The sequence below is a fragment of the Colius striatus genome, chromosome 7 (assembly GCF_028858725.1).
Source record: "Colius striatus isolate bColStr4 chromosome 7, bColStr4.1.hap1, whole genome shotgun sequence".
NCBI classification, from domain to species: domain Eukaryota; kingdom Metazoa; phylum Chordata; class Aves; order Coliiformes; family Coliidae; genus Colius; species Colius striatus.
Window position 1 is genome coordinate 38,536,851 of NC_084765.1, and position 14,011 is coordinate 38,550,861.

The 14,011-nt window shown below is 41.4% G+C and overlaps 1 protein-coding gene across 1 annotated transcript; it reads right to left on the reverse strand.

Moving 5' to 3' along the window:
* Positions 1-677: 677 nt before the first annotated feature.
* On the reverse strand, positions 678-10,906 carry HDC (histidine decarboxylase). The gene is made up of 11 exons (XM_062000437.1): positions 10,658-10,906; positions 9,513-9,626; positions 8,033-8,155; positions 7,076-7,210; positions 5,979-6,122; positions 5,659-5,725; positions 4,011-4,173; positions 3,816-3,906; positions 2,541-2,639; positions 1,753-1,854; positions 678-1,573 (listed from the first exon to the last, which is right to left on the reverse strand). Exons 1-11 carry the CDS (start codon positions 10,904-10,906, stop codon positions 809-811), a joined length of 2,052 nt encoding a protein of 683 aa, XP_061856421.1. The 3' UTR covers positions 678-808.
* Between the last annotated feature and the right edge of the window lie 3,105 nt (positions 10,907-14,011).

The following is a 14,011-nucleotide window of genomic DNA, read 5'->3' on the forward strand; positions in this document are numbered from 1 at the left end:
CAATACATTCTTCTTCTCCCAAATTTTTAAGTTATTCTTGAAAAATAGGTAATTCATTGGCCTCTTGTGGCAGCAAGTTTACTGCATCAAGACCCTTTCTTCTGTACTGCCTCTGTGTACTTCTGTTACGAGAAAGGGTGAAATATCATTCCTACTCTCTTTCCTCATGCACTAGTGATTTATAGACCTTAGGTAATGCTGGGAAGTGCCACAGGTGCCTAGCAAGGGCAAGTCCCTTACAACACAGTTGCACAAAGCCTCCTGTAACAGCTCAGCACAGAGGGAATGGCAGGGCTGTGGTGTTTTTAAACTCGTGGAGGTTTTGAATTGCCTTAATACAGCAAAATCTCTTGGGTTACACCCATCTTGCACAGTTCAGAATTGATGTTGCCACTGTCTGCACATGCAGATCCTCAGGCAATCCAGAGGGCTTAAGTCAAGGTATTAAAAATCAATAGTGCAAATAAAGGGCTATTTTTTTTCCCACTCACTGAGGCCAGCATTTTGTGAAGATGGTTCTAGGCCACCATCTAGAAACTGTCCATTACCAGGACCAATAAGGCAGATGCAGGCATTTTCTTTACCACAGTCTACAAACCAGAGAGTTTCATGTTATATGTCTGCAAGATTTATTTGACATTTTAAGCTATAAATACACAAGGTTTTCACCAGTAGAAGCACAGGAGTTCTCTCAGTGGTCATTGCCACTGCTTACATATTGAACAAAATAACATGTAGTATTGCATATGAATAAGCAAACTTTGGTTCTCTACCTGGAGTGGTCTTAAGGACCAATCTCTTTTACTTGTTAAACAATGGCTTGCAGAGGACAACAAGGCAGCTGAAGGCCACACTGAATGCTACACTCTGGAAAGCTTGGGACACTGTAGAACTTAATTAGTTTTTTGAAGGCACTTTTTTTGAACATCATCATCTCTTCAGGGAGCCTGGAAAGAATTCTGGCATTTGTGTGTGACTCCTTCTTGTCAGTGGCTGCAGCTTTGGGGTTGCATTGCTCAAGACTTCCAGTCATTGGCACACTGTTGCAGCTAAGGGAACGTGCTGTCTTTTTCTTGCCTTGGACAGATAAGTAACTGAATAAAAAAGAAGTTAACTTGTGTTTGGTAACATCTTGGACATCTTCTGGAAAACAGTCATCTAGAGGATCCACCTGACCCTTCTTCACTTGATGACTAATCACACACATACTGGCACTTGCTGCTAACTTTTGAGGCTGAACTACTATTTTTCTTGAAGGTGTTTTGTATTTTTCCCCATCTAGACAAGGCTGAGAAGCATTACCAATGGCATCAGAACTAGGCTGAACTATCATCTCAGGGATCCTTGCCTCATCACCAGAATTGCTGCAGTGCAGCCCATAATTCTGGCTAACAATTTGGGCTGCAGTGTGTTGAATGATGTTCCAGTCTTGCAGAATATCTTCCCTGGTTGTGAACTGAGACGTTACAGTAAAGCGAATGATGAACTGGTCACGAATGGTTGCTGGAATAAGGAAGAGCCTGCCAGAACTGCTTAGTTCTTTGAGGAGTTTTTCTGTCAGCCAGTTGGGACCCTGTTTTAAATAGGAATTTAAAAAAATAAATTACTATAGTTAAGAGTTTCCAGTGACATCCAAACGTCTCTGTAAGAATTCCAGCAACGGGAAAGTTTATTCACAGTTCCTGATGTCTGGTGAGAGACCAGCTCTGGTCAGTTCATTCTAATGAGACACACACAAAGCCCAAACTTTACCTTTAGACGAAATACAACCAGTCCGAGATGTCTCTTGGCAGGAATTTCAAAGAGTGGATCACTTTTAACCAAGGATTCAAAGAACTTGGCTGTTTCAGTACCCTATAGTTAAGGGAAAAGCAGTTATGTATTGATTTGTCACAAACCTTCTGTAAGACACTGAATTAAGTAGCTAGAAATAATTTCTTTCCTTACTAAAACACATAATCCCAATGGATGAATGGTGGCAAACAGAAGAATGACAACAAAGCTAAGAGTTTTTAAATCTGCCTCTGTTTGCCCAGACCCTTGATGATGAACAAGAATAACTGACTATATCTAGGAACTTTCTAGAGAAAGTCTGAAAACAGAATGTTCCTTGTCAGATAAGAGCCCTTTTGAGGCAACCATTGATCTACAATTTGATCCCTTGTGTTTATACTGCATCAAAGACTTAAGCCTGTAAATTTTCATAGCAATGGGTTCAGCCATCCATCACAAGTCTGCCTCCCAAACAGCTGCCACTTTGGCCTCAAAGAAAGCTTCTACAGATTAGCAGTCAGTAATGTGCAAGAAGGCACTGACATATCGAGTTGCCTTCCATTGCCTGTTGCTTCCAAGAAGGGTACAGGAAATGTTTTGTCTACACAGGCAATCTTTACAGATTACTTCAGAGTAAAATGGGCACGCACTTAGGGTTCACATGCAAGAGGATTTCTGGAACTCCTCTTTGCTTCACTGAATGTATTGAACTCAGCTACCAATAAATGAACACAATGCATTTCTGCTTGCACTGTTAATTCACATACATGTCGGACGTGAGCTTGAAGCTTTTTCACCCCAAAGGAACGAATCACAAACCACAGCTTCAAAGAACGGAATCGACGACTCAGTGGAATTTGCCAGTGCTGTGAAAACACAACAGTGTTATCAGTGACTGCCAAAATGACAGAAAGGAGTGTCCCCTTTCACCACTACCTCTGTTGCTTCAGTCTCTGGTCAGAAATCTCCATTGACACAAATAATTTCGTGTTACTGAAAATCTGCTGAGCCCAGGAGACAACCACCAAGGAAACACTATGTCTACATATTTCGCACTTATTTGCAAAAGTAAGATTTTGGCTGTTTCCCTTAACCTATGGCCTAGATATGCTTAGACTTCTTAAATTACCAGCTAATAACAGCACTTTTTTTGCACTGAAACAGCATTATCAATTTAAGATTTGTCCCTTTATAGCTTTAGGACTGCGAGGGCTCACTTCAAGTTCCTGTGATTTGCAGATCTAAATGCCATCCTGAACATCGTTCCAGATCAACTTTGGAACTTACACAGGGGTAGACCCTTCGAGAAGAAGTAACACTTACTGCATAGGAAAGGGACAGAGTGACAAACCTGTGAAGGAATACTGGCAGGGAGCTACACAGTCACGCGCAGGATGCTACTTAACCACAAGAGGGACTCATTGATGTGTTCTTCCCGCCCCTCTCTACACTCACACTAGTGAAAAGCACTATTGATTTCAGGAAAACAATTATCTTTTCAGTACTGGGGTGAGATCACAGCAGAAACAATTGGCAGTGAGTATTCTTTTGTTTTACTGTACCAAAATCTGCTGTAAGATGGGTCTAAAGTGAAATGCCTCTTAGCTCTGCTATGAATACCGTTATCTGATGGGAACAATCATTTGTTCTACTGCTGTTTCAGAGCATCATGTTTAATTGCTTACTCCTCTCTCTCTTTTATTACATATCAAAGAAAACCAGATAAAATGCTATCAGTAGGAATTACTTCAGCAAAACAATGCACAGAAATGACCTAACTAAAAAGGCAAGGCTGGATCCCTGTCTGTGTAAAAATCTGAAGTACTTCAATCTCTTTACCTGAATGCAATTTTGTATTTGCATAACCAAGGCTTACTTCAAAGTTTTATTATTTAATCTGCATTAGTATCTCTGAATAACTGCATTTATGCTTTTATGTATTAAGGCCAGCTGTAAGATAAGTATGCTCCAGAGAGTGAAGAATTTTGCAGTCTGTTTGAACATTTCATAGGCAATTTAAAACTCCAACTCGGATAACTTACCATGAAATCAACAGCAGCTCCTGAATTGGGATGTCTGAGGTAGATAGGGTTAACACTGAAGGTCTGATGTAACTTGTGTTTATCCTTAACCCTATAAATTGTAGAATTAACTGTATTTAGCAAAAAAAATGTGCAGAGAAAGACTTTGCAGTTTCCATGATATCCTTTTGGTGTTTGTGTTTTACCTTTACTCACCAAAATCCAGTGCAGTCAAAATGAACCATCATCCATTTAGAAGGGTTAAAAGTAAATGAATCTGCATATTCAATTCCATCCAAGAACAATCGAAATTCAGGACATACAAATGCTGTTCCTGCATATGCAGCATCAATATGAAGCCAGAGTCCCTCAGCATCACCTGTTGGAATTGAAATTGTTGTTATAAGGGACATAAGCAATCAAAGTACATGTTTAATCTCTCCTCTTTGAAAACCAGGTGCGTGTTTTGGCAGGAGGTGGACAGGCTGACAACAAAATAGCAAGCAAGATAAACAATTGACAATCTAGTTTTATTCTAAAGCCCTGGATAAAGAACCTCAAAATATAGAATATTGCTGAAATTAGATGGAATAGTAATGGTTTCTATAGGGTCCATATTTCATATAAGTGAGGCTTTTTAATGTTTGATTTCTCTCACCTGCTGTTTTTACTCAGTGAAATCCCCCAATACAATTCAGTTGCACAAAGCCAGAATAGAGACACGGTAGCAAGCAAAAAGGGACCCAGAGATAGAAGCCACACTCTGACTGATAGGGGAATGCTGCAGTTCTTTATCAGCTACATGTCAGAATTGATGCTGGAATAGAATCTGCAACCGTATCAAATTTACCTATTTAACTGTTGGCTACTAAAGATGTCCTACCAAACATTACCTTGAAAACTCCTTTGGTAAGTTAAATATTTATGTACCCATCCTGCAACAGTACTGTAATCTGTCCTGTACAGTCTGCAGTCCTGAATAACCACATTAAAGATTTATCAGTTGGAAAATTTCATCCATCTTGAATAGAATGGTTTTTAGCATCCTAATCTAAATCATGGAATCACAAAATGGTCTGGGTTGGAAGGGACTTTAAAGATCATCTTCCACTTCCCCTGCCATGGGCAGGGACACCTCCCACTAGACCAGGTTGCTCAAAGCACCATCCAACCTGCTCCTGAACACTGCCAGGGATGGGGCATCCACAGCCTCTTCTGGGCAACCTGTACCAGTGCCTCACTGCTCTCACACTAAAGAACTTCTTCCTAATATCTAATCTAGGTCTCCTCGATTTCAATCTTAACTCTGATTCTCTCAGCCTGTTTTCACAGCAAAGGTGCTCCAGCCCTCTCATCATCTTCAGGGCCTCTGCACTGATACCCCCTGACAGATGCATGTCCTTGTTATGTTGGGGGCCCCAGAGCTGGACACAGCACTATAGGGGGGTCTCACTAGAGCAGAACAGAGAGGAGAATCCCCTCCCTCTACCTGCTGCCCACACTCCTTTGGATGCAGCACAGGATACAGTTGGCTTTCTGGGCTGCCAGCACACATTGATAGGTCATGTGGAGCTTCTCATGAACCAACATCCCCGAGATCTTCTCTGCAGAACTGCTCGCAACCCCTTCATTGCCCAGGCTGTGTCTGTGCTTGGGATTGCCCCCACCCATGTGCAGGACCTTGCACTTGGCCATACAAAAATCACTGCAGTCTTGCACTTACTCTACCAACCTTTGCAATACATCTGAAAATCTCAACTATAACCAATGAGTGTTTATAGTCTCCTTGGCTTTGGCATGGAAAGTTCTCATACTGTATTTTCTGTGCTATTGTGGTTTAAAATCAGGGAAAAAAGACACTTACAGATCGGACCCAGTTCTGAAAGATTGTCAAAAGCACAGACACCAGTTGTACCCAAAGTTGCACAAACCTAGAAGAAAACAAACATGTTAAGTTGGCATTTTTTTAAACAAATGGATGCAGCCCTTTAAAGGTGGAGAGGCTACCATAAACAGTTGAAATTGGATTAAATGTTTTGTTGTTCAGTAAAACAGAAATTCTTGTATACTTTTTAACCCTCAGTTGATATTTCAACACAATAAGAACTAGTTCTGAGGTAGTTTTACATTGACATAAAGAATACAACATTGTATCAATACCCTCAACCAGAAAGTTAAACCTACAAAGACTGGCACTAGGCCTTTCCTTCTGTCTTCTGCAATAGCTTTCTTCAAAGTTTCACCTCTGAGGGAAAAGTTCTCATCCACAGGCAGAAATTTCATCTTCACAAGAGAAATCAAGCCAGCCTTTTCTACAGAGGAATGTGCCTTGAAAAAAAGAAAAGCAGTAAGAAAGCTTTAAGGCTTAACAGCTGTGATAAGTTATGGCCTTATAAAAGACCATGGTTGCAAAAAAGGCAGAGGTAAGATTCTCATTATGATTCATGTCCATATATATATTTCAGGTCTAAAATTTTCTTCTTTGCAAGTAATTAAAAGAAATAATACACTAATTCCAAGGAATGCATATGCTCCATTTATTTGGGTACTGGTCTCTAAAATGTGATAATAGACATCCCCACCTTGTGTTTGGCTGCCCATTTGTCTGAACTCATATTTTAAAGGAGCACCTAGGAATAGATGAGCCTCAGCTTATTCTTTCCTCCTCACCACAAGAAGATAAAAACCCCTCAAGTGTGCCTACTTCTGGGTAGATGAAAACCCCTCACAAGAAAAAGCCCTTCCAGAGACCAAGAGGAGTGTCTCTCCTGTTGCAGCTTTCACAGAGGAAACGGTCGTTCAGCTCAGAAGTCAGAACAGGACAGAACAGGTCTGTGGGCAGAGACACAGGGCTGTGTAGATGCTTCCTCCAAGAACAAGCACAAAGGCCTAGAGTGGAGACCACAACCAGAAGCACCACTGAGATAACTCCCTGAGTGTGCCTGTTTCTGAGCGGAAGGAGGCTGAGAAGGAACAAGAGGCAAAGCAGCATGAGATCAGCACTTAGTTACTGGAGAAAGGCTTTGTGGAAGACAGGAAGGAAGTACAGAAATGAGTCATATGTAACCATCTCTTGAGGACTGCTGGGACCCTACAAAAACCTCATCTCATGCTGATTTTGTTTCCTCATCTGCAGAAAGCAACATCAGAGGGATTCATTCATGCTTGTGAGACATTCATATCTGTGTTTTTCTCTTGGTACAGAAATGCAAGTTCACAGTGTATGGCCTGGGTGAGACCACAGCAGCAAAGTTGTTTTCTTTGTAACTATAAGAACCTACTTGATCAGACGCATAAGCGACGAGGCGAGAATTGAGTGAGGATTCATCGGTGTCTGGCTCAGAAAGCTTCATCTCCAGGATTTTGTTTTTCCTTGCTGCTAGCAGTGCAACCAAAGTTGATTCACTCACGGTGCTCTGCAACGACATTGCTCATGTTCTGCATCATACTGCTACTTCATTGCTATTTTGTCAGGGATTTCTGAAGTCGTTGAAGCTCTCGTCTGCCCACCCCCTCTTCTTTCTGCTACCACTTTTCTGGGATGCACCAAGACATCACTACCTGATGAGCAGCTCTCTAGGCCAGCAACACAAAACAAAGCCTTCTAACTGCTGTATATTTTTAGCATGCAGGACTGAGTTGTCAGGGGTAAATAAATCACATTTTTCTTTTGTTTTTCTACAGTTAAAATGTAGTATCTCCCATAAAAGTTACAAACCTGAGCAAAGCTCCTTCTAACAACACAGCCTCAGCACTGACTCCAGGGAATATTTGCTTAGGCCTTATGAAAGGAGGGAAACATTCAGGCCTTGGTCTTGCAGCTTTCAGAGACACAAAGTAGACAAAAGGAAAAACAATGTCTTGTGTGGCTAAGGACTGCTGGTAGAAGGACAGTGACAAGGATTCCTTCTCCAATCATGTAAGAATCACATTAGTGAATATTTTGGTGATGAGAAACAGACTGAAGAAACCAAATCTGACTCTCATTTATCCTTAGTGAATCCACAAGTATACCTGCTCCTCACCCCTAACAAATTAAAAGCAATAGCAATTCCTGTTCTATAGTCTTCTATGCTTAATACCAAAATTTGGGAAAGTAATGTCAAATTGGGATTTGTCTCTATTCAGTCCCATAGAGCAAATCTTGTTGATTTTGCCTCCAGGAAAATTATCACCCAGAGGGAAATTCACTTGGGTGAAAATAAAATGTTGATAGGGCCCCCTCTGATCTCTCCTACCTGTAACACTCCTCCACCCACACTGTCAGGGTGGTGGTGCAGGAATTTATCCGGGAGGCCCAGCATTTTAGCCAACCAATCCATCACATTCATTTCCAGTTCTGTACAGGCTGGACTGGAGGCCTAGAAAAATAATAATTAAGAAAAAAGAAAGAGAGAGAGTGAGGCTATAATTCACCCTGCAAACACAGTAGGAGTATAACCCTTAAACTACATCTCATGTTTTAACTAATAGCTATCAATACTTTTTAATTGCCTTGGGAGACATCCCACCTAGATGCAACAAAGGCAGATGACAAGCCTTGCAGCTAACTGTAATGCTATGGTCCATACCTAGCAGAACACAATGCTAGTATCATAAAAATCACATTATTTGGCGAGTTCTGTCACATAGACCTCTGCGATGAGACTGCAGGTGAGGGTGAGCTCTGGGTACTTTACTCACAGTTACTCTCTTGGAACACCAAATACAGAGACCGTCACCAACCTTAAATGCTCTCTCCAGATTACATGCATCAACTCAGTGTTCAGGTTCTAAACTAGCAATTATTTCAGAGTCATTAGCAATCACAAAATGATCATCACAATGAGCAATCTGAGAGAACACAGTGGAACCGCAATTCACCACGCAAGTACAAGCCCTTGGTGCCTGAAGGGGAAAGGCAGCGATCCGTCCTACTGAGAGTTAAGGGAGGCTTTTGATGAGTGACAGAAGGAAGGCAAAAGCTGTTCTGCAGTGTTGTCTTTCCACTTAAGAATCAGTTTACATCACAGGCTACCTGAAATCTGTCCAAGCTGGACCAAGGGCATGGAAATAGATGTTTCTGTGTATGCAATGAGCTTATCTGAGAGAACTCTGAGAGACCATAATCAGCAGTTTCCTATAGGTTTATGAACTTCTAGTGCCTTCTTATATGGAGACAGACATCTAAAAATGTGGGCAACCTCAGCACTGGGGAAAACATTGGCTTCAGAAGGCTACTGAGGAATGTAGAATCACAATCAAGCAGGGCTGCTGCAGAAGGACACAGAATACTCAAATATTCCGAAACAAGCCACCAAACAATTATGTTCAGAAAAGGGAAAATAGGAAATGTGTTTTCTCAAAGGAGCAGAAGATCTGGAATGGAGCCCAACCCAGCCTGCAGTCGTGGATGGTGTCTGCTTTATTGCCCAGAGTGCTTGTATAACAGTCTTGGCACTGAGACTAGATGACAGGGAACAATGCTCACAGTGGCATATGTAAAGAATTAGCAAACAGACATTTCTAGCGGTATATTTTCTTCATTCACCTCTCACCACTAAGTAATGTTTACTCTTACATTTTTTTAAGTGATATTTTTCATTTATGAAAACAACATACAATTAGTTGAAGTAAACAATTATACTGACTCACAGAACAAGAAAGAACGACCATGACCTGCTCCAGCATAAGAGACACAGAACATAAGCATCTAAAATAACAACCAAAAAAATTTACCCATGTGAATCCCAAGCAGTTAATTGCATCAGCCAACATATCTCCAAGGAGTGAAGGCCAGGAAGTCAGAGCTGGAAAGTAGGCATGCATGTGTGGACTTTGCCAGTGGACTACCTAGAACAAAATTGTTTAGAAGTTAAGTGTGAAAACATCACAAAATTCTGCATGAGATGTAGTGATTAACATCTGGTTAATAGTGATGGAGAAGGATCACAGCAACATAGTATGTGTAATTATAGATCTCTTAGCAGAAAACTACAGAGATAATATCAACAGGAGTGCAGTACCAGCAAATGATAACACTGTGTCGTTATTAGATAAATCCCAAATTACAGCAAAAGCATTTATCTGAATTCAACAGGCAGACAAAGATTCTGAACAGGAAAGAATGGCCTTTTGAATGTTGCACAAGACAGAAATATTTCTTGAAATATTTCTCTTTCTAAGGGGAATCCTTGCAACAAAGTTGCTCTTGCTCATTTTGTCAAAAACCAGTTTGCCTTCAGCTACACACAGCGATGTGCAATACACCTGAAGGAGCTTGCATGGCACACAGCAGTGTGAGCACATTTAATGTCACTACCTCTCCATCAGAGCAAGTCTCTGCAAACATCTATAAAGACAATTTTTAAACAGACTTTGAAATAGCTTGTGACACATAACTTTTAAATAGGTAATATGAACTCCCTTAGCAGAATTTGCTGTATTTGTGTGCAGAAGGAAGGAGAACTTTTTATCCAAACAGCAGGAGACAAGTCTTACATGCACACGACCTTGGGCAAGAGGTGTTTCACCTTGCTGGGCCCGAGTGTCCACATCTCTGAAACTGAGATGATGCAGTTCAGCAGCTAGAGCTCTTGTGACACTAAAAACACCAGTGTTGAAAAATCATTGCTTTCCTCTAAGCAAACATGAGTTATTCTTAATGTGTCAAATACTTGAAAAATATCTTGTCTGTCCCCTACAGTTGTAGTTAGGAGCACGACAGTAACCTCCCAAATCCTTCTACAGATATAACGTCTACAAGACTTGTTCTACGTACTGATTTAGATAACTGTTCAGCAGAACCCGCGAATTCCCAGGATGTGGTGTTCACCCCAGGTAGAAATGGCTTTTTCCTATCATGATTACACTTTATTTCTTACCCCAGGCATAATAATCTTCTCTATATCTCCAAAGATGTTGTCCCAGCTATCTGGATCCACTGGGGCAGAATCTGGCAACTGGGCTCTCATGTAACCCGGCTGTACATCAGGAGTCACCCGTCTCTCTCTCACATTGCTCAGGTAATGGCAAATGTAATCCACCAACTCTTTCCCTGGAAGAGGAAAACCAGTGCTTTGAGTTTTGATTGGAGGAATACTAATTAGTAGCACTAGTACACTTAGCGCCATCTCTCATTAGAATTGGACAGAGCTTGGAATAATGCTCCCAGGATAACCACAGGAACTAAGCTTCCTCCTACAGCCTATTTGTCTCACCTAATACTGTAAGGACACAGTTTCTACAGCAGACTTCACAGAGACAGAACAGACTGACAGGGCTATTGCAGTATCATCATTGAACAGTTCAGATGTACCTTTAAAACATAATCATGGCACATGTACAGTTGGCTTGACTGAGAAGATATTCTTGCCCACTAATTAACTGAAACTGCATTTTGTGGAAATCAAGTTTTCATAATGGCCCATGTTTCTCTGGCATTACAGTATACTCCCCTGTGCATCCTCTGAGAACAGCTGCACAGCTCCATAACACACCTTCTCGCCACTTTTCAGGCAATCTCCTCCAGCCCTGGCTCCAAAGTTTGCTCCTTGTCTCCAGAATTGTGCCAGAATCCTTAAGTTTCACCCCTTGACTCTAAATCAACTAATTTAAACTCAGCTCTGAGACACATTTTTGTCTCAGCCTCAGCAGATCCAAGTCTCAAGGATGTGTGTGCAAATAGAGATTATAGCCCATGGTAATTTCGGGTACCACTCCCAGCCCTGCACAGGTTGATCTCTATGAGCAAACGTTACCTATTTCCAAGAGCAGAGAATCACTCACCTCTCTGTCTGTACTCCTCAGGCTCCATACTGATTCCTTCTAAAAGCACCTCTTCAAACCCGGGCCAGGACCTTTCAGGAGCTGCAAACAGTTTGGTCTGGTGCCCTGCTAGCTGCTGCTTCACCCTTTATAGCTGCCTTTATCTCTCAGACTCACGCATTCTGGAAAAGGTTTCACGCAGGCAGGTTATTGGTGGGTGTTTATCTAACTCCTCCCAACCAAGGGCTTTTACAGTCAATCCTATGTTCTCATCTGTGCTCTTTTGATGTGTAAGATAGTGTATCTCTAAGAGGAGCTGCCCTGGGCTAACCCTTTCCCATTTCCAAACAGTCTTTCAGAAGTCTCACAGTAATCCCAATCATGAATATAAAACACACTAATATCAGACTTGTGGGAATAAAAACAACTCAGGAGTTTCCAAACCCAAATAAAAGCAGCCATATTACTCTAGCACACTGAAATACTGCACTAGCAGTAGTCATTAAAACTAGGCACCAGCACATAACCTTGACACTGCAGCCAGGCACTTCTTCCTTTTCCTTACAAGGCAGCATTTCCCAAGAAGAGAGTACATCTGCATTTCCACAATGCATTTCCACATTTCCTATACTATCAGTCCCTTGCTGCTAGAAGGCATTAAAAATTGCTAACAGTCCAGAACAGTACAAAGCACCGCTGACCCTCTTTGGGGATTTCCTGCCTTTCCCAATCAGACCAGGTTACACTGTAGGGTGATGTTCCTCCTCCACTGATATCACCCTAGACTGCTGAGCTGGAAAAAATCCCTATTCCCCCACTGCACTTGCTTTTCACACATATGATATGCATAAGCACTGGGATTTGGTCTTGTATCTCCAGAATTCCTCCAAGCCCTCCCCTTAGATTGCTCTCCGCTTGGAATTACAGCCATACAGGTTCTCCCCGTTCCAGTCTTAGGACCTGACAACACATCCTGACCTATCTTTGGCAGCACAACCTTTGAAATTGAACTCAATATTGAGTACTTCTCATCTTCACCAGAAGGAACTCCCTTGCTCTACAGAGATACCCCTGGGAACAGAGAGGTAGGACCTAGGGACTAAGCACCAGAGAAATTATTACATAGTACAACATATGCTTGCTCTAGTTTTGCTATACCCTAGGCTCCTGCTTTGGCCTGGCCTTGTTGGAGACAGGATACCAGATTAGTCAGACCCTTCAGCTGATGCATGACAGCAGTTTTTCTTCTCTCATCATATAAAGAAAATTGCTTGTCAGAGCAACTTTGATTTTCTGTCTCCTGTACTGAAGTGTGGCCTAAATGTTTCCATTATTCTAGAAAGTGATGTCTTTCTCCACATCATACTTTCTACAGAACAGTGTGAAAAACCTTTCCTAGTTTCTGCTGCGATTAGATACTTGAGAAAACTGTGTCACAGATATGACAGGCCGGCTCAGATACACACACATCAGATTAATATGTTGACTTTTTAAATAACTGATAAAAAGGCACTGAAAGAAGTGCATAAAAAAATACTATATGTATAATCATCTGCTTTATCTCACATTTCTCTGGAAACATTAGGAAAAAATTACAAGTTGCCCACACACTTAATATCAATTGACGAACTTCTCCCGGCTTTTCTGTAAATGCTGCCATAAAGTGGAAACAAAGATGGTGAGAAGGGACTAGCATCGAGCACAGGACCAACTCAAAAAGAGCTCAGAGTTCTCAAAAACTGATTACAGTCCACTGCAAGTAACTAATACAGTGATACACGGACTCTTGTTCAAAGAAAAGTGGTAGCTAATTACATTTATGATTTCCATTTGGAACAGCAAATAAGGAGCAATACTTGTAACAATGTTTTCAGAGCTAAAGGATACAATAAATACTCCATGTGACATAGACCCTGCACCTCTGCTCAAAGGTGATAGTTGCATCAGGTTGGTTTCTCATTCTGTGCAGAAGAGAACAAACAGCAGGTCCTGTTTGGAACTGGAATAACAACAGGTGATAATGAACTGCAGGAAGGGTAAATATTGCTGGCGGTAAATAAAGTTTTGCTATAGCTACCCTGCACTTGGAAGGATTTTGTTACAGACAAGGAGGAATAGAATATTTGCTCACAGGAAGCAGAATGAATGGAAAAGGTTCTTTCCATTGTTTGCTACTGAGGTCTGTGCCGTCAAAAGCGTGGGAAATTCTCCATTTGGATGTGAACGTTGCCGCTATCACCCCTCTGAGCAACGCCGAAGCTCTTATCGGCAGTAAGAGCTCGCACAGATTAAACTGTAGTTAAGTCTGTGGGATGGGAGGACACAAATATTATTTTGGTCATAGAACAATTCAATTGGAGCAATGCCTAATCTGCACATTTAACTTGAATAATTGGCTCCTGCATTTGCTAGTGACATAATGGAGAGTTTCTGAAAAAACCTCTAAAATCTAGCAATGGCCGGTTAGTCCC